Raw genomic sequence first — 21641 nt, 5'->3', positions numbered from 1 at the left:
GGCTCAACACAGCCTGAGAAATGAGTCAAGAGGTGTACAGTACTACGTCAGGGCACACACATTACCCTATTTGCAGTCATATCTGCAGAAGTCAAGCATATTTTTTTCAAACATGTAACTTTTCTGCAGTTACAGAAAGGGCAAATGATAGCTAAGAGCATCCTCAGTTCCAAAGAACACGCCTTGATCCAGCAGGATCTTCTGTCTTTTACATATACAGAGCTGGCAGAAACTTGTCATTTTAGCTTCAGGACATATTACAAAAACCTTGCAGAAGGAAAACATCGTTCAAAAATGTACTTCAGGATTAGTGATATATGATATTTCCAAAATAGAATTTACTCTGAGGGAGTTGGCAGGGGTTGTCTGCAATGATGTGATTCCTGACAGTTTCGCTGCCTGCTCTTCCGAGCTGGGAGTGGGTCAAACTGTTGGGGTAGTAGGTAAGGAGTAACTGCAGTGGATCGGGGGTGAAATGCTGCCGTGAATGGGCACTAAGAAACTACTCAGGCATTGGTGTTCTTTAACGTTTGCTTTTTCTGGATCCCTTGGACTGGCTGGAGGTAGAAGCTTTGGGACTTGAGCAGGCCCTGACTTCTGAGATCCCTTCTTGGAAACATTTTTCTGAAAGAAAAATAAAACAACAAACCAAAGCCGTTAAAAATACCATGGACTTAAAATGTGCCCAAGGTATCACATCCTTCACAAACAAATTAGCCTCTCCTCCTGCTTTGATGTCAAAGAGACAGGATACACTGAAGGACTAGGGGAAGAAGTTTTAATTCGCATTCCTTCTCCTTCTCCACATCTTGTATCTGTGTGGATCCAGTTGAGGAAGGACACAAGGAAATGCTTTCATCCACAACAAACATGCGACCTAAGGAACTCACTGCCACAGCGCATGGGCAAGATCACTAGGTCAGCAGTGTTCAAATAACTCCTAGAGACAGCAAGAGTGTCCTGTGCTATAAACACAAAAGGTCTGTGGCCTCTGAGCATGAAGGGACCAGGAACTTTATTTCTTTTCTACCCCAAAATCAGTGATTCTAAACAGATCATCTTGACTTTAAAAGGGAACACTCACTTACAAGGAAGATGAAGTCAATTACAGTGATCTCCTAGACATAGACCCTGTGTCATGTGTCAAACAAAATTACTTTCTCTCAAAACCAGACCAGGTTCAGCAGTTCTTTCTGCCCTGATCTAGAATCATGTTAAAAGCCTCCTTGCTTGGCCTCTGATGAAGAGCCTAGGCAAAGCCCAAGGATGCACCCAGGAGGAGACGTTCCTGCACTAAACAGGAGATGAATGAGGTGTCCTCAAAGATTGCTTCCCTCTCTGAGTCTGGGAGAGGGTTCAGAATACTGATTCTCCTGACCTTGCCCTTCTTTGTGTGTTGCTTCTGGGATGACTTTGCCCTCTTTCTCCAGCTCACACTCTAGCTCTTTGATTCTCTGTAGAGCTTCCTTCAGCTTCTCTTCAAGACCTTCAGATCTCTCCTCTGCATTCTGAGCACGGATCTCTGTTTCTCTGAAACACAAACAAAGATAATGCTGAAACCTGAAATCTAAGCAGTTGCTGGCAGGATATCTAAAAGAAAGATTTAGAAAGCTGAAGTGTTCAGTGGGATTGACTGATTCTATAAAACACATTTATGATTTCAGAGAAGGACATTGTTAAAAGATCTATAAAGGACTTAATGGCACATTCATGTAAAAACCCTGCAAATTTGATTAATTTTAAAACTCAGTGTTTGCTAGAAAAGGGTGAGATGCTGATCTTCACTGTGCAAGGATAAATACAGATCACAGTCAATTCGATTAGCAAGGCTAATGAGATGGGGTTACCCTGGATAATGCAAGCTCACAGACAAAACAAGCAGCATGAGGGAATGTAATTCAGAGTGCCCATGCCTGCTTAGGCATGGAAGAAGTCATTACCAAACAGAAACCTTGATGTGGCATGGAGCCACTTGGGTGCCCCTTCATTGTGTTCCCCACACTTAGGCACAACATTGCATGGTTGTACCTACCAAGCTCCTGGGAACCAGCAGGCCCCGGAAGCACTCAGCTGCCTTCACATAGCACCCTGCAAGTGCTAACAGGACCTGAAGTATTGAGAAGTCTTGCAGAAAACAGTCATGAGTACCTCTGCAATATATCTCATGAGTACACAAAATGGAAAATCTGCACACAGATGAAGGAGAGCTGACATGGGTCATGTCTTCAGCTGACATAAATCACAGTCAATGGCCCAAGACAATCAGAACGGAAGGAAACCCAAAATTAAGCCAACAGATATTGGATGAAGCAGAAACTTAACAGAGAGCAGAACAGGCACTTGCCTGGGATGAAACCCTGCCCTGCTCATGCCTCCAGCACAGGACCAGTACTCACAGGAGCTGCACTTGCAGATGTTCCAGCATTGCCAGCGCTTCAAACTCTTTCTGAGAAAAGGAAGTCGATGGCTTGGTGGCAGTCATCTCCCTCTGGTTGGGAAGAGCAAAAGCTTCCATAAGTGAACGTCAAACCGGCAACGCCGCAATTTATCTGCAGCGCGTGCCTGGTTTGGTGCTGGTGTCTCAGTGCAGAGTCACAACACAGACAAGAGCTCTGTATCAGCAAAACATGTAAAACCAGAGGCTAGTTCAGGCTCTGAACTGATCTTGGCATTAAAAATAGACTAAAATGCTTTTCTGACTCAGACATGAAACTCTCACTGGCTCATAGTCTTGAGTTGCTGGTGCATTCACTGGGTTACAGAGGTTGGAGATGGTTGTAGTCTGACCAGGAGCGAAAAAAACAACAAAACAATGTTCAGAGAACAGAAAGAGGCAGTTCCTCACAGGGTCCAACAGGCATAAGTCAGTTTTCTTCATCTGAAGAAGACAACCAGGGTTTTTCTGTAAAAGTAACTGTTGAAAGGCTCCTACTCTAAGCTTTGGAAGGTAATTGTGATTTCCAGGGATTCATTTCTGTAAAACAAATCAAGGTCCGTAAAGAAACGCTCTTGCATCTCCCACTGTCACTCTGAACTAGCTGCCCACCTCTAAAGCATGAAGGGCAAGGCACACTCAGCAATGCAGCATGCCTAAAGAGTGGGACCATCCAGTGACAGTTAGCTGAAGATCCACAATTCCTGTACCTCTAGGCTCCACTCTGGATGACTGACTGGCCAGGGAATGACTGCAAAAGGCGGCGTCTATGACTTCTGAAGAGCAACTTTACCAAAGAGCATCATCCCAAAGGCAAGTGGAGAAAACAAGGACTTTGAAGGCCAAACCAACCTGAACTTCTTGCTTCCCTGTTGTTGGGGGAACTCCCTGAATCTCTGAACCCTCTTCAACTCCTCCCATGTGCTCAGCACCAAATCATTTTCACCATCCTAGTCTCTGCACATAGTCCTCCTTCAGACTACACACATCACCCATTCCTAGTCCCATGGAAGTCCCGGGGCCACGGCAGTAATGCATGGGTCAGGAGGAAAAATTGCAGCTGTGGTAACTGTGCTAATGATTATTTAAAGTTGCAAGAAGAGAGGAATTGGAGAGAACACCAGCACCTTGCACTGCCCCAGCAGGTCTGACACAAGTGTTAAAGGGGGTCTCGTAACAGAGTCTGATTAGGCAGCTAAAACCCAGCTCCAAATCTCTGCCAACAGGCTAAAACCTGGTTTAGCTTTTGGTGCAGTGGAGACTCCTACCCCTGTAACCGAAACGATGTCTGACTTCAGAGACTTCACATGGATGTTGGAGTCATGTCCTACATATCTGATCATGTCTGCAGTAGCTTCATTGTCCTCAGTCAGATAATCCATGCCAGCACGTGGCTGCTGCTGAGAGAGAAAAGGAACGAGAAATAGGAGATGATATCACTAGCCTAGTGGCATTCAAGGCAGCTGTAAAGCCATGTTTCATATCTCATACACTGAGCAATAAATAAAAAGGCCCTGCTGGAAAGTACCATATTGCAGCTACTACAGTCACCTGCATAATAGCAATTTTCTCCTTTACTTCTAATGTTTCTTCTTCTCTTACGGGTTTCCTACTACTGTTGGCATCTTCAGCTTCAAGCTCTTCCTGAGTTGAAGAAATGATAGTGTCCTTAAGCTTAAGCTTCAACTGCAATTCCTGTAAGGCACCGTAAGGATTGGGTTAGTAGCCCGCTCCCTTTGTCCATCCAAATAACCTAGTGTCGTGGTTTAACCCCAGCTGGCAACTAAGCACCACACAGCCACTCACTCACTCCCCCCAGGTGGGATGGGGGAGAGAATTGGAAGGGTGAAAGTGAGAAAACTCGTGGGTTGAGATAAAGACAGTTTAATAGGTAAAGCAAAAGCTGTGCACACAAGCAAAGCAAAAAACCCCAAGGAATTCATTCACTGCTTTCCATCGGCAGGCAGGTGTTCAGCCGTCTCCAGGAAATCAAGGCCTCAACTCTGTGTAAGCACTGCTCAGCAATAACGAAAACATCTCTGTATTATCAGCACTGGTTTCAGCACAAAGCCAAAACACAGCTCCATACTAGCTGCTATCAGGAAAATTAAATCTACCCCAGACAAAACCAGCATGCCTAGGTAAAGCTAATTGATCTCAGACATTCTCTTGCATGTATTCAGACTTGGACTCCAGCCACCTAGGAGGTCCTGAGTATGAATCTATTTCAAATCGCAAATGAGTATGCTAATTACTGAACATTACATAAGCAGGACCCACTGAAGCATACCTGCTTTGTATAGGCCATGGCATGGAGAAAAAAGAGAGGCAGCAGGCGAGCTACAGCACTGGCTGTACACAAAGTCATGAGCGACGTCCCTTTGCTTGGGGGTGGAGTTCAGAACTGACGCGAACAAATTGTTCAAGACAATAAATCTAAATCCATTTCCTGAATTTAGCCTGTTTTGTATGAAATTAGGCCAATGCCCGGCCAACCCAACCATCAATAAAACACATCTGATTGTCACAGTCAGCGTCAGACATCCATCTAGCCACACAAGGAATTAAACTAGAAGTTCAGCCTGATCGCCGGGGCAAGGCAACCACCAGCATTCCCGCCAAAGTCCATCCCAACAGGTGAAGCAAAAGCTATCGTGCACCATGGGGAACTGATCTACCAGTGGGGTAAAATTTCCTAGCTCTGCTGAATCTTTGGTTTTGCCTCAGACCTTCCCTCCCAAGAAGCACTGTGATTTTTAACCAGTTTGCAGTCATAACACCTCATAGTTCTAGCTGCCGCTTTCAGTGCATGCAGGTCCCTGTGCTAAACCTTCCCTCAAACTGAACTGTAGCTGCTTCCTCAAGGGAAAGTTTTGAAGCAGATTTTCATTCAGACTGGTTCGACCTAGAACAGCAAATGCAGTCTATATATGCCTCTGATCCAAAGAGGTTTCTCAGTTTTACCTCTGATCCAAAGAGGTTTCTCAGGTCTTCTAAATCCAGAAAGGAGACAGGAGTGCCTTTGATTTCTGAAAGGAGAAGACTACACGCTTCAATCCAATTACAGCACTCAGTCTGGGAAGACATAACAGAAAATGATTATTCAGGGATTACTGAGCAGAAAAAAATAGCTGTTATCATATTCATTCAGTCAGTTAAATAACTCCACCTTTCTGTCTTTATCTGTTCCAGGGACCTACCCGGACCCTTCCATCCTCACCCTACAAAGGAAAAGGAAGGCACATTTCTCCAAGCTTTCAGACATGACATCTGTCACTGGCTAATCACTCCCACTCCTTCAGCAAGCTCCTCCTCAGGCCAGTGCAGAACGTCTCTGTCACAGTCACTGCCCCAGCCCATGTGGGAACAAATGAGTGTAAATCCCAGGGCTTAATTTTTCACTCGCTAAGGTAATGCAGAACAGAAGAACAAGTATTTTCAATCCCTGCAGAGAAGCTTCTGACATTCCCTGAAGCAACGCCATTTGCCCTGTGCTCAAGGAAGCCTTGGGCTTCAGGAAGAGTCTACCTTTTGCATTCCTAAAGCACAGGCGAAGCTTGGCTAAACACTGGTAATGACAGTGGCAGCAATTAAGAGCTTTACATGCAAGTGTGGAATAAGGAGGTGGCAGGTAGGTCAGTTGACTGCAAAAAATTTCAACTGCATCTGTATAAAGGCATATTGCACCAAGTACCTCCAGGAACTCCTAAACACTGCTCAAGTCTGGATGTACATGGCTCTGACAAGCTTTGAACCAGAGGTGAATCTACTGCCACTCATATGGAATAAATCTCACAGGAGATACTAAGAAGATAAGGAGAGCCCTTACATATATACCCTGAAACAGGATAAGGAAAATATTAAAACTGAACATGACCTGATCCAGGTTTATCTGCTTTCCAGGACTGCGGAGTCAGGAGGAAACTTGGGGGACCAGGGTAATCCACTGGAGTAGCAGGAGTCTCCCTCCTCCTTGAAATCCTCACATACATTTTTCTCTACCTTTTACAAAGCAAATGTAGTCTCATCTACCCCAGACCTAGACAGCCGGAAACACGGGCACCTTTTACCTTGATCTTATTCAGCTCCTCCAGCTCAAAATCAGCTTCTAAATCCATCTCTGACCGTTTCTTTCTAACGATTGCATTGACAATATCGCGGCAGCAGCTGCAAAGATGCAGAATATCATCAGCCCTGCAGGACTGCCCTCAAATGCTTAGAATCATAGAATCATTTAGGTTGGAAAAGACCCTTCGGTCAGGAGCTCATTGCTGTTAGCAAGGTACAGGAGCTATCTGTAGACTTCTGCACTAAAGAACTCTCCAGAAGAGCAATCCTCACCTGCCTGCCCCACTCACACAACAACCTCCCAGACAGATTGTCTATGCCTGTGCTGTACTAACCCACAGAGGATGTGTGAGCACAGATCCTGAATCAGGTGGAGGCTTTGCTCCAGGTGACCTGGACTGCAGTCCAGCTGCCTGCACTGCCCTTACGTCCTCTGGAGGTCATCCTCAGAATTGTGGGCAGAGCCCATGCAATCACAGATGCTAGCGTGCTTTATAGCACTACTAGGTATAAAGCAGGCACTGCTGTTCTCTTTAGGTGTTCCTATCTTATTAGGCTCCCTACAAATTCCAGTAAGGCCCATTTAGGACAACCAAATTGATGGAATCTGTTGCTGTGATCAATCTCTCAGCACACAACACATTTTTTCTTGAGAAAACCCCCTCAGATGAAATTAAAAACCTCTGCTGATACCTGACTACAGAACCAGAGAGTCTGCCCATTTCCGCAACCAGCTCTTCAGCTTCGTGCTGCAGCTTATGAGCCCCCAGAAGTCTGAGCTCCTCATCCATCTTGGTGCCTGACTGGGGATGCTCCCAGGATGAGCGGTCTGCTGTCATGCATCTCAGCAAATTCACCAGCCACAGGGTCAGGTTTTGGTGCAGTTCAGTCACCTACACAAAACATCAGAGCAAATCTAAACCAGTAATAAATGACCGGTCTTGCCAAGTAGTCTGAAGTCAGTGCATTTCATGTCCTACCTAATTCAATTTGCAAACTGACCTAATGACAGAAACATTTATTTTTACCATTTTTTCTCCTGTATTCATTCCCATTACGAACACACCTTTTCCTACTATGGATCTATTCTTCCCCCAATTCTTGTTTAGGATTATATGCTTCTTATTCAGCAACAAACCAAGAAGAATCACACAGCACACTTAAAGAACATTTAAAAAATGCATAGTGAGAGCCTCTAGCCTACAATCCTGGGAGAAAGAAGTAAAATTGCAGAGAGCTAGCAGCCACAACAGCTCTCTGAACAGGAAATATCAATGTTATTCCAGAGGAAATGCTTGCTAAAGATGAAACAATAAAATTGTGTTCGTGCACTGTATAGGAGACCTTACAGCTATTTTTAGAGGAGTTCTCCTCTGCTCCTTTGGCTGGAAGTCAAAAGCTACAATTCACCTCAAACAGGAAAGAAAGTGTCGAAAGAGAAACAAGCATTCCTCACAACTGCGCTCTGGCCAGATGGAAATTAAAGGAAAGACTGAATACTAGATATAGTGCTCTTATCCCTGGCAGTTTCAAGCTTGCGCTTACTTTTTCATTAAGATGCGTGATGCTGTTCTCAACCTCATTATTCACGGACAGTAGCCATTGCTGAATCATCTGAAAAAATTCTCTAGGTACCACTCTGAAAAAAAACAAATCCAGAAATAAAGTGACCTCTAGTGTACCATACCTGAGGATCTCCTGTCTCAAAGACACCTTTTGCTTCCCAGCTCAAGAAAAATGACATATTTTAGTACACCATATGCTGGAAACATGACACAGGCATTTTTGTTAATGCTATAGTTGTGGGCAAACTTGGCATTTGCAAGTAACCGCTTACGTATACGTTAAGCATGTGCTCTCCATATGATTTATTTCTCGATGATATTTACCAAACACAATGGAGCACGATGAAGAAGAATATGCCCACGCAAATCTGACTGTAAATGAATCATGGTTTTTCTTCAAATGTCAAGATTTCCAAAGCAGGTGGCAGTTCTGAGGGAGACAGTGACATTCCAGGAGTGATACTGAAGCCACCAACTGTTTCCACAGATATTGCCAAATCAAAGCAAATGAAGGCAGTCTCCAATCATTTTAACACTTCAGCTGATCACGTTTATCCCACTGCCAGTTTCCTGCATCAGGGTCCCCACAAAAGAGCATTTATCTTTTCTTATGAGTGTAGTTTAATGTACAAAGCCAGCCCAGACACAATTAACACCTCTGTCCTTACGGGAAATGTGGTTTCTTATCACTCTCAGCTTCATGCAACTGGCTGGAGCCTATACAGCTCATCACTGCATCCACCTGGGCCAGCCACCCAGGAATTTTGTGATAAAATGCCCGCAGCTTAGCTTCGTGCATGCCAGAACCTCGCTTCAGCTTTTGCACCTTGAATAACCAATCTTCCATACTTCTCACCAAGGCTGTCAAAAACTTGGCTGTGCCTGCGGGGGAAGAAAATATGAACCTTTAATTACAATTCTTTCAGCCAACAAAAACAAAGCTGGATTCAAAGAGGGATGCCAAGAGGGATGAACAGCCTATGTGGGAATTGGCTAGACTTAGGACTAAGAATGAGCTGTTTAGTAAGCACTGAATTCAAAGCAACATGAAAGAAAACGGGCTTGATTTGAAGCCCTGACTTTCCTTCTTGTCGTGGCAGATTTGGCTCCCTTGTTGCATAAAAGCTTAACATAAATCTTTTTAAAACAGCTTTGCAGTAACAACCTGGTTCTTCAAAGACACAGGTGATACAGTCTGCACAGATGTGCAAAATGCTTGGACAAGGTAGTAAATGACTTGTTCATTCACTCATCTGGCACATGCTGATGGATATTCTTTGTTTATTGGAGAATATGCTTGAAATGTAACAATTCTTGCTCTTGATATCCAATGTTGAAGCTTTCTTTAAATCCTGATGAGGTCCTGGCCTCCGTGACATCTTGTAGCATAGATGGCATGTTATGCACATGGAGGTGATGAGAGTTTTTTTAATATTTCAGTGATTTTGATGCATGGGTCATTTTCCTCACTGTGGGGTAGAACTGTTTAACTTCTCTGGATTGGAAGAGGTGTGATGAAGCAGTGTTGGGATGTCCAGACTGATAAGAAAGGGAGGAGGTTACCCTCAGCAGGGTGAAGCCTTTCAGAGCACAGGATGGGAGCCCCACAACCAGGCATTAGTTTTTAACGACCAGGAGACCAAGGAGAAGTGGTAGGAATGAAATTGTTTAAGTTTTCCTGCCATGCAGCAACAATTTAAGAGGAAAGGTAAAGGAGGTGGGTCCCAGGAGGGCATGGGATGAAGGATAACAGTCACTGCCAATCGCTTATGTGTGGTTTGGCCATATTAGCCCTTACACAGTATTCTGGATCCTTATTAAATAGTGGCTTGCTTTGGGAAGGCTGTCTATGTCATTGCATTTATCTTATAAACTTAATCAAGTCCCCAGCAAAAGAGAATACCTAACTGGAGCTCACTGGACATATCACTCTAGTCCCAAGTGCCAATTTCAATGTCAAAAACATCTTATTGTCACAAAGGTACACTGTGAAGGCTTCAAGAAGTGATCAAGGAAGACTGAATAAAAGCAAAGATCTTAAACCAAACCTTATAGATTTCATATAACTCCTCTTTCATATCTCCTGTCCAAAACAACCTCATATCTCATTGTTCTCTCTGCATCTCTAATCCTTGTCATCAAATATCAAACCCTTTGTAGTTCTGGTACACGCTGCTTGAGGTCAGGTAATCAGATCTTAGAAGATAATAAATACTTCAGGTAACTGAGAAATACTTGAGGTAACTGAGTGCCATTGCCTTACGGGACAAAATTACCATGTTCTCAGTATTGTCTCTTACCTATTCCTTATAATCTCTTTCATTTTCACTGTTTCTTACCAGAGATGCAATGTAAAGAGAAGGGATACCTTGTCTTTTCTATTGAACAGCCATTACATTACAATGCAAAAATGAATCCAAGCCATTCAATATACACTGCCTTGGATGGATCAAGAGAATACCTTTCCTGTGGTCCAGTTCCCAAAGCCTTTGTTAAAATATGCTAAAATTCCTTTTTCTGGATTTTACTGGCTGAAGCAATTTTGCACCAGATGTCTGCTCTGTACTGCCTAGCCCTTTGCTCAGATCTCTACTAACTATCGAGGCTTCTGACAATCTGCTGTTAACTTTTTGCCATGCTGGTGCCTGGCCAGTTATGGCCCTGTTCCTTCTTTCTTTCACTTTCTAATGACAACAACCGGGAATATTTAATTCCTTTAGCTGTCTCTTAGGAGGGACAGACTTATCATTCTATCTCAGCTCCTTTAGCAGGCTGAAATACAACATGTAGCATAAGGTAATGTAGGGAAAAGCACAGGATAACCCTGAGTGAAAGAATAAGATGACAGTGTGAGAAGCAGCTTAGCAAACATGAGTAGCAGTTCCTGACAGCACATGTTCAGTTTAATTTTAGTCGGCTAAAAGGAAATAAGATGATTAAAAAAACATCAGAGATGAAACAATTCTGAAATGAGAAATGAGTCAAGGTCTCACAGAGACAAAGGTTGAGAAGGTTAGCTGCAAATTACCCAACATATGTTTGTTATCTCACACAGGACATGATAACTTTATATCAGCAAAGAAAACATTTATTTACATACTTTATTATCAAGATAATTCAATATCTAGATTAAGATAGCTTTGTGTTAATGATAAAGTGATAAAAAAAGTATTACCTTCTGAGACAGTGTTACCTGGTTAATGATCTACACAGTGATGTTTTACTTTACGTTTTAAACATCCATTCTTTCCTTTTACACTTATTTTCTTTTCCATGCATTATCTACATAATCACAAACCACCCACGCTCCCTCTGAACATAACACACGACTTCCCCATGTCATATCTACACTGCATGTTCTTTGCACTGTATCGCATTTAAAATTTCAGGTATTCTTTTTAGGTGTGACTGCATGTCAAGTTTCTTGGAGTTTACCCCTTGAATGCTCTTGATTCCCAGCACATATCTGGAGGTCAGTCTTTAGCTTTGGAAAAAGCCAGTACAGATTATGTCAACTGGTCCTTTATTACCCGCTACTTTCCTGGCGTCCCCAAGGAAAGACTGAACCGCAAAATTGATCATTCCTTACCATTATTCCCACTTATCCTTATATTGTATTGCTGGTAGAGTTCACACGCCCTTTGGTTTATTTCTTCCAGGGCAGCGTGCTGTGGAGGCAACGCTCCAGCAAAGTCCCGGTGTCGATTCAGCACTGTTTGTCCCAGCTCCGTCCAGTGCTCCTGCACACTGGCAGCGCTCCGCAGACTTTCAATCTTTCTTAGGTGCACCTCCCCTCCGTACTGCTCTAGGTCTTCTTTTAGCATCTGAAAGAAAAGTAGCAAGCTCGCCATGCCCCCAAAAGTCATATCACCCCTTGGCTGCAACAGAAAGGTGATGGAAATCAGGTAAGAGAAGCACGAGGAATCCATGAGCATAGATACCACGTGAGTAGATAGCACAATAAATTGGAAACTTAATGCTGACAATTCTGAGCACTTCTATGGATTAATATAATTTTTCAGTCACCAGAGCTGTTGGTCAGACAGTGCTCAAATGCAGGACTAAGTTTAATGCACTGGCTGAACCATGGTATTTGTCAATTTTAACTTCTCATGTGTAGACTCTCAGCTTACGCTTCAGCACCAAAGATTTGAGCTGATGTGTTTTCGTTCACATTTGTGACGGGCATAGATGCTCACTGGGCCTCAGCAGACACATGGTAATTTGCTGAGCAGATACCACTCAATAACATGTCCAACCCCCAAAAATCTTACATTTATCAAGTTCTTGATATCTTGTAGGACTTCATCCAATTTTTCATTCATTGGAGAGGAGCTAAAGCTGAGGAAAAGAAGGGATGAGAGCTGAGGGAAAAAACTCCTTTAGTAGCCAGTGTAAAACCAGGAGTTAAGATATACTCTACACATACCAAGTTTGTGATACAAACTGTAAATTGAAAGAGAAGTAAAAACCACCAGGCCCTGCTCAGCCAGACATTTTTGTTCTCTTACTCAATGTAACACAAAGACTGGGTGTCAGTTAGGAAAGTATGTTACTTCCAGCAAAGACGAAAATAAAATGCAAGCACATATTGAAAATTCAGACATTATTAACTCTATGATTGAAATCTATAAAGTGATGTCTTTTGTTAAGGCACACACTGTATACTTCTGCATTTTGTACTTGCATTTATGCTTTGTTTTATTTAACATATCACAATGAACTAACAAAAAGCCTGCAAAATATAATCAACTTAGCATACAAAATGACTTTGGATTTGAAACCTCATGTCTTTCAGAGTCTCATTTTGTATATGTATGTGAGAGAACTGAATGCTCTGTTGAAGCATCAATGCATGTGCATTTGAGTTAAAATGAACCAAAGTAAATAGAAGAATTCTGTTATAGCAATGACAGCTGCAAAAAAGACACTCTGGTTCGCAGCAGGAGGGTACAATCCTCGCTCCACTGAATTCAACCACAAACACACAGCACCTCTTTGGAGTTACCGTTAGGGACGTGATTATCAAAATCCATGTGTTGAACAGAAAAGTAGAGCAGTGAGGGATGTGTAAATTGGACCAAATCTCATTGCACCTGAGAATCAGAGCAGGCTTTGCACTGGATCAGTGAGACCTACTGTCACAAGGTAAAGGTTGAGGGAGTGCACTGCTAGTCCTGGTCCCTCTGGGCCACTCACGAGTCACTGCAGTGGAAGTCCTGAAGCCGCTTGTTGAGGCTGCTGCAGACAATTTGCAGTTTTCCCTGGCTGGACTCCTCAGAATGCTCTATTTCTGCTCCAACGTGACCTAACCTCTCCCTGAACTGCTCGGTCTCTTCCTGCAGATCAGCCAGGTCTCCCGTGTCCTGCAGGCGTTGGGCAAGAGGGTGGGAAAAGGGACTGTTGTGATTATTTTCGATCCGAGTTGGAGGAATTCTCCCTCTGCCCTAGCTATTTTGAGATATGCACATATCAGAGATCTGGGTAATGTCTGTAATTCCACAGCACAGCCCCCACAAACGCTTTGAGTCAGGACCCCCCCTGGGCATGCCAGAACTGAGCGCTTGATTCCTTCTTGCTTGTATGCTACCGAGGGACCATGCAGTCCCATACTTATGCGGCCAAAATTACACTAGCCTGGATCTGGTTTGATTTTACAGAGATGAAATGGGGAGAGGGAAGAAAGCTGCGAAAGAAAAGGGGAAACAGTGGAAAAAATAGAAGTTTGAGGTAGAGAAAACGGGACATGGGGTAAAGAGAGAAAAGCAGAAAGAGAGGAAACTCATTCAAATTTTAATGCTCGTTTGAAACTAGACCAAGATTTGAAAGTTCAAATAACAGCCAAAGTACCGAATGCTTTACCGAGAACTGTAGAGCTACATAAACCACGCATGCAAGCACTTTGAACAGGTACCCAACCCAGGCAGGTCCCTACCTTTGAGGCCAAGAGGACTATGAAATGCCTGAGAACGTTGGTCAGTGTCTTTCCACTAACATGGAGCCTACGAACCAATGTGAGCTGGTTTCTGTCTACTATCTGAAAAAAAAAACATTATTATTTGCCTTGTTTTCTTCTGAGGAGAGGCATCTGACATTAACAGGCGCTTAAGCGGTTAAGTCCACTTCCCTTACAAATAAACTTCTGATATCCTAGACAGCCCCAGAAGTTCTGCTAACAGATTTTAAACTTGAATGGGGTAAAGTAGAAGATCGCAAACAAGGGGGACACAAACAAGGAAGCACAGAATTAACCAAGAATGGTATTTTGTGAGGAACTGTAAGGAATCTGGGTAGGATATTCTAAATTATGAGGAATAGGAAACTTTTTAGTCAAACCCATCTCTGCATGGAAATACTAATTTCACAGAAGTTCTTCCTGCATGGAACCTGGAGATCCGTACCAAAAATGCTGTGTGAATTAACTGGTTTCCATTTAAAAAACACATGCATGAAATACAACAGACCTCAGGAAAAGAGGTCAGGGCAGGTATGAGATGTGTTACTACCTGATCGTATTGAATAAAAATGTTCCTTGGGTTGAAATCTGCCCTTGCAACAGGACTGTTAGCTATGATGGCTTATACCTTACAATGCATGACTGATCTCCTGCACCTACCTTCAGAGCCAGGTCATATGCAGCTGAGCTCCAAACGTCTCTCTCTCGGGCTAGCAGCAGAACTTGCTCTTCCAGTCGTTTTCTCTGTAACTCGTATAACTCCCGATACTCTTCCAAAAGGCTAGAAGAAAGACAATGTGCTTCTCATTCACATTTACTGTCTTTCTCCCAATTCCTAAAGCTTTTTCTTAGACATTTTCTCTCCCTCCTTCCTTCCTTAGTCACCTCCTGCACAGCCTGTAAATTCACAGGTCCTTTTCCTCGAGCCCCTACAACACCTTTCTGTTGATATTCCCATTGCAACTTGGATTCAGTACGAATACAAATCTCTGTAAGTGAATCTGTGTGCCTAAACACCACAACTCTGATACCAACCACCTCAATCCCTGATTCCTTACGTATCCACAGGCCCTCAGAAGTTCAGAGCTGCGGGCTCTGCTAGACTACGAAGGGCTCACCAGTTGTGAATGTGGGGTGAAGAAAAGGGAATGTCAGCACCTGAGCAACAAGTGCAACTTCCATGACTTAAAACTAGAAATGTTTTGAACAGCTTTCTATCCCTTTGAGGGGTTTAACATTTATAGCAAAATAATGGCATTTGTCATAAACAGCCAAGCTCTCTTCCCCAGAAGGAAATCATCCCTCACCTTTTCTTCCCAACAACCCCAAGAGAATAACACCAGCATGCTGCAAAAATCTCCCAACCTCAACTCTGAAAACTACTTACTTTGCATTCACCTTATCTTCCTGCACGGCTGTAGCTAGCTCCTCTTGAGCTTTTTCTGCTTCTTTGGTCACCTTGCAGTCATCCTCTCGTACCTCGTACAGCTGGCTGAAACAGCAGGGTACAGACTTAATGCAACTTAGCCCAACCCAAAGGTCTCTATTCTGGCAAGCACAGACTGGTGGGCCCTACACTATCATGCCGGGCTCTCTTCTTCCAACATAATCATCTCACTGTAGGGGTGAAAGGCATCTTGAAAACCTTCTCTTCCCATGCACGCATGTTGCTCCAACAACCCCTTTCTGCGGTCCCCCACCAAAGAACCTCCAGCGTGCTAAGGAAAGGAGGTGGCTTTGACATTATTTGGCACTAAGAGGGTGCAGTCAGAGTGTGAGGAGGCTCAAGTGTGGTCCCTGTAGCTCTGCTTCAAATCATAACACTATCTTCCTGCTCCTATGGGAGGAAGATTAGAAAACTGAACAAAATCAATGGACTAAGCCTAGGGCATAGAGATAATCTCTAGGATCAGGCAGGATTCAGACCTGGCCAACTGTCCAACAGATTCTTTAAAACAGAGCAGTTCTTCTGTAATATGTCTGTCAACCAACTGCTGTGCCATCATTTTTTTGTAGAGGGTCTTCATCTGTTCAGGAATCCGCTCCAGGAGACCCACGTACCTCTGCCTGCAGTAAAATGAGTAAAAAAGGGTATTTACCTGGGAGTGCAGATCTCTCTTATGCCGTCCAAAGACCCTTTACTTTCTCTGCACTGGGAGCTATCTAGAAAGCAATCTTTTGAGTGTTTGAACTGGGGATTTTAAACACTGGAACAATTTAATTGCTACAAATAGTGGTAATCTGAGCATGGGAACCCTGGCTGTGAAGGAAGTACCAGGTATTCTACGTGTGAAATGCCACTGAATGCCACACCGATAAGGTGCCCACGCTATCAAGTGTGGTGACAGTGCCACCGATTTCAAGCTCCAGGTTACCTAACAGAGGCTCGTTAGCCCCGGTTGTTAACTAGGCGAGGAAATCCTATTTCACTCCTGGCATCAGACCCCATGCCAGTTACATCACAACAGCTTTGCCAGGCAAGGAGGACATTAGGAGCAGTCTGCAATAGCTAATGTCGCTCCTGAGAGGACACTGCCATAAATCAAGAGGGGGTTTAAGGGTGGTTGGCTAATGATGACCTGAGCTTAGAAAGCAGCTGTCCTCTCTCCACGCAGTCCACGCTGACCTGCCGAATCAGCTCATGGAAAACGATGTTGTAGATGTTCTGCTCCGCCTTCATCAGCTCCAGCGCGTTGTGCAGCTGGCAAAACAGGCGAGAAAAATCATAGCCTTGCAGAGAGCGTGGCCAGCCTACTCCTTTAACAACAGAGGTTAGCACAGATCTCTCATTTCTTCTGAAGGAGGTTTCCCTTTGAGGACAAAACACTACTAAAGGTATAAAGGAGAAGGGAAAGAGCCATCCTGCGTTCACAAGTTCGTTTTCAAACGTGTTACATACTATCCTGACTACCCTCCTGTCAACATCCATGGGAGCTTCTCTGCTAATTGCAGCTGGAGTTCCTGCTGAGGCAATGCTCTACATTCTTCAAAAATCCTTCCCCATCACCGTGCAAGAATAACATAAAATAAGGCCAAGCAAGGTACAGATGTTCTTTGAGATCTGCTTTTTAGGTGTATGAAGGTTTCCAAAGGCCCATTTTGTAACACAGCAGCCTGTCTCCCAAGGAAGAGATGAGACAGCTACTGCCTTCATTCCTCCATAGTAATAATGCCAAATGCATTCTTTTCTGGCATTTTTGCCAGAAATGTAACTTTCTACACCAGCAAGCTAACCATTTGTTCTTTGTGGATCAGATGAAGACAAAGAGAAGCTCAGGAGAGGAAACCCCTGGTTATTACAGGACATACAGACAGCTGGCTTGGGCATGAACTAGCTGCTAGGAGGTAGGTTAAGCACAGCAGGGCTAAACACTGGGGAAAAGAGGATATTATTTTTCTGGGTACAAGAAAGTTATGCGAGCATAAGCAAGTTATCCACCTGTGAAGGTCCTGTTATTCTGATTAGCTTGTCTACTCCAGCTTTTTCCAACATACTGTCCATCACCTCCATCAGCTGGATGACCTCTAACCTCCCAGAAGGTTTCCTGACAGACCAGAGAGACACCATTATTCTGTACAGCATGTTAATGATGTTTTCCCAGGAAATGAAATTCAAACAGCTGGGTTTTTTCCAACAACTTCATGCAGGGTGGTACGTACATGGATGGGAACAGTCGTAGTTTCTTTTCACGGTCTTCAAGCAGCGTTGTGTATTTACTGAAACGAAGACAAATGTTAGAACTTGATTACAAAGCAATCCTGCCAGTGCTAGCTACAGGATCCCACTCTCTCTTTCAATCTCTTTGTCCCATGTACAGGCAGATGAAGGTTGGAGAGGCAGAGAAGGCTCTACAGGGTTGCTCTTCAGTGGGAGCATCCAGAGCCTAATGTGAGAATTGGGCCTCCTACAGTTGTTCCACCAGTTGGACCTCCTTCTTGCCACTAACAACACAAATCTTGTAGGAACCTTCTGCCTTCAAGACCTCTCATGGTACTTGGCTAAAAAGTGACCAATGGGTTTAAAAGTTACTGGTGTGGCCAGAAGAGCACCACGTATCCACACCATACCCACCCAGAGACTGATCACAGGAGACCAGCAAAATAAGGTGACACTGTTCTGTTACATCATGTTGGCAAAGAAGCTGTGAGAATTTTATTCCTAATCTTAGTAGTTTAATCCTTGAAAAATGAGAAAGAATCTCCTTTAAATTTAGTAAGTTGTCCAGGAGTGTCTGGGGAGTGTCAGTAGCCTTTTTTGGGCAAGAATTGGTAAACTCAATTCAAAACTCACAGCCTGAAAAATTAAAAAAAAACAAAACAAAACCCAAAAGCCAAAAAACAAATAACAAAAAACCCCAAAAGGTAAACAAACCAACCAAAAAACCCCCAGAGTGGTCAGATTCAAGATGCTAGCAGGTCTATACAAGCATAAAGTGAGAGTAAGAACTATGCAGAGCCTGCCCAGCTTTGTGACAGAAAACAATTCTGAAAGAAAAACAGAGAAACTAATGAAAATTTTTTAAAAAAAGAAAAAAAAAGCAGCAGCAAAAAACTTCCAAAAGTTGCCTCAAGGGATCAAACCAGACTTCAGCGCCTACATTCATGTCCAACTACTGAAACCCGCCTGAGAAGCAGTACTAGCATGCAGCAAATTCTCTGTTAGCCACCCCAATGAGCAGGGACAAAGAAAAGGAGGGTGACGTTGCTCTGCAGGGTTTCCTATAGCCTGGTCGTTGGCACGGGACTTGCACAACCTCCCTTTTATATTCTCCCCTTCCCAACGGCAAGAAGTGTATTTGGGCAGCGTCCTCAGCCTCTCATCACTTGATCCCCCTGCGCTGAACAGTTGAGGACAAGCCCTTGTAAAGCAGAAAGCACTCACTCATCAAAGTACTTCAAGGGCAAAACTCCCCTGTTCTTCACAATGTGAAATTCCTTGGGAACCAGACTATCTGCTAGGGTTGCTCGCTGGGGATGGAAAAGAGAGAGAGCACAAAACATCAGCATAAAAGATGCAAACGCACTCCTGGTCCCTTCCCAAAAAAGACACAGGTTTGGCAGCTGGGAGAGGGAAGCTCACGTAGCGGCTTTTCACGCTGCTTTGCCCTTTCCCACTTCACGCATCCAGAGCCCGACAGAAACACTCTATGTCCGAAAGCAGATTGAAACAGCTAACATCGAAGTGTGGCAGGGAAGCCGATGGGCTGGAGCCGCAAGGAGAGCCGATGAGTTTTAGGATCAGGGTAACATGGGGGGACATGTATGAGGACCTCCCTTCTCCCAGCTACTGATAGACACAGAAAAACCCCTGAACGGCAGCACTCACAGGAGTACGTGGGACTGTACCACGGCTCCCTCTCCGGTCCTGACAGCTCTCAGTGAAAGAGCTTCTGCCAGTCATCGATTTCTTAGCTTCTTGGCCAGATGCAATGTCACACAGGTAAGAGACATCCCTGAAATGGAATGGAAGAGCTCGTTCACTGACCCACCCCGCAGGCAACCCACCGTTCCCTTCCTGCCAGCCTAAGCCACACACGGGTTTGTTGTGCTCAACCCAAGGCCAGGCTTATGGCCAGGACTCCCTCCCCTGGGCCGAAAAAGACCGATGAGTTCATGTTTTTTAGGCAGACTGACCTCGCATTGCCTATCCATTTTTCACATCCGCTCTCAACGCCCTATTGCATATATATCCAACACCCGATAAAGAGCAAAACATTTTCCACTTCCAAGCACCATCAAGCACCACTTATTTACAAAGAAGCGTAAAGCTATTCCCTGCTAAGTCCATTAAAGCCACAAGAGCTTCTTTTCTTAATCGTGGATGACAGAGCATCCCTGCGAGCCTGGCATTCTTTGGAAGGTTGGTTCCAAGAATTGCTCATTTAGAAACTCTTTTATTTATTATTCCCAAAACACCTTTCCCTTGAATCTTTCCAGCCCAAACTCGGTTGGGGCAGCTGGTCCATTCATGCAGCCGCATTAGGCAGCACAGCCACCTACCATAAAAAAAGACCAAGGGAGAGACATAGCTCCGAGTTCCCAGCTCTAACATCTTTCCACTGCCCTGGGCTCCTTATCCCTTCTTTGCTTACCTTCCAGCGCCCGTCAAGCTGACAGGGTAGTCTGTCAGGTGTCTGAACTTGCTCCGACGATTAGGATAATGCCAAAGCCGATCTGGGGTCTGCAGGCAGCCCTGCAGACAAGGCACACGTGGCTGTCGCTTCTTAGTGAGAAACATGCCAAGGAGTGGGAGAGGTCAGGGTGGCTGTCTAAACAAGCACCGCGTCATTATTTCCGTCTTAGGGCTAAAGAAACTGGTGTGTGGACAGAACAGCCTTGGCAAGGGCTTCACAGCAGCACCAGGGTGCAAGCACGTTTTGCAGGGACTGGAAGGCAGTGCTTTGGATCTGCATCAAATGGTGTGGTGAGAAAAGTGATGCAATGTAAGATAACTTCATCTTACGAGGTCAGCAAATTTTCCTTTGGCCCAGGGAACGAACATGCACCCCCAGTGAAGAGATGATTCTGGACAGAAAAAGACAGGAGATGGAAACACACTCACCCTGAAGCCCATTGGGGTTTTGGTGGTTTGGGACCGTAAGTACTCTGGGCTGTAGAGGGAATTGCTGGCACAGGTCAGGCTTCGGAAAACCTCTTCTGGAACAAAACCAGGCTCCAGGGAGGAAGAAACAGGCCTGATGTGATCACGCATCCTTGAGGCACCCCTCAGCTTGGGAATCTCTGGAAAATAGCATGTCAGAACCAATTCAACAGCTTTTATTCTGCTGGTGAAAGAGAAAGCAAAACCGATGATAAAATACAGGGCTGAGAAGAACAAGATGTCTTAGCCTAAAACAGGATCAACTCTGTCTAATCCCTTACCCCAAAGCAGGATCGACTACCTAAAACACGGGCAGCTAATCCCATTTTTAAGACAGTTGTTGGATCTCTAGTGAAGCCTAGAACAGTTACCTTCTAAGGATGGGAGATCAAGCACTCCTCCCACGATTGAGCAAAGCTATCAGGTACGCAAACGCCAAGGGATGCTGTGAACAACTAAAGTTTGCGTGTTTCTGTAAAGCCATTTCCCTTCTTGTGGATTGCTAGCAGTGGGCTTTCTGCAAAGATGTGAATGCCCTGAAATACCAGCAATTGCCTAAATAAAGGCAAAACAATGCAAAGAAACATCCCGCTGTTAAAGGGAAGCTGGAAGGACGGAGAGTCAGATGTGGAACCCCAGCAGCCTGCAGCCCAGCCCTACCTGACCGGCCCTCGCCGACCCAGGCCGCCCGCGAGGCACCGCTCCGTCTCCTTCCACTGGCTTTTGATCCAGGTGCTGGCGCTCCAGTTGTGGGCATGGTGAAGGTTTATTTTAGTTTAACGCTTAGCCAAGGAAGTTTGCAGTAACAGATGATCTAGAAACAGAATTAAACCCGCATTTGTGCTTCACAGGGTTTTTTGTTATTGTTTATTGCGAAAAAAACGCCTTACGCCTGACACCAGGTCCGTCAGTTTGGAAGAAGCCCCCAACGCTTTGCTACATCCTCCATAGGGGTGCTTGTTTTTCCATCTACGCGCTGCACTAAGAACAACTGCTTCTTTTATACATATAACTCGG

The 21641-nt window shown here is 44.4% G+C and overlaps 1 protein-coding gene across 1 annotated transcript; it reads right to left on the bottom strand.

The window, feature by feature from the left end:
* Positions 1 to 523: 523 nt before the first annotated feature.
* AXDND1 (axonemal dynein light chain domain containing 1) lies at positions 524 to 21381 on the bottom strand. The gene is given in 25 exon segments (XM_059822137.1): positions 524 to 624; positions 1379 to 1530; positions 2397 to 2488; positions 3703 to 3831; positions 3986 to 4129; positions 5282 to 5509; positions 6505 to 6601; positions 7196 to 7395; positions 8048 to 8141; positions 8736 to 8949; positions 11657 to 11891; positions 12342 to 12402; positions 13267 to 13433; positions 14003 to 14104; positions 14684 to 14804; positions 15411 to 15515; positions 15950 to 16090; positions 16603 to 16724; positions 17463 to 17568; positions 17684 to 17740; positions 18906 to 18991; positions 19350 to 19476; positions 20116 to 20216; positions 20586 to 20764; positions 21285 to 21381. Coding segments are annotated over 25 exon segments (3258 nt in total).
* Positions 21382 to 21641: the final 260 nt, after the last annotated feature.

The sequence above is a fragment of the Gavia stellata genome, chromosome 10, assembly GCF_030936135.1.
Source record: "Gavia stellata isolate bGavSte3 chromosome 10, bGavSte3.hap2, whole genome shotgun sequence".
NCBI lineage: Eukaryota > Metazoa > Chordata > Aves > Gaviiformes > Gaviidae > Gavia > Gavia stellata.
This window is presented reverse-complemented; position numbering and strand designations above follow the sequence as displayed.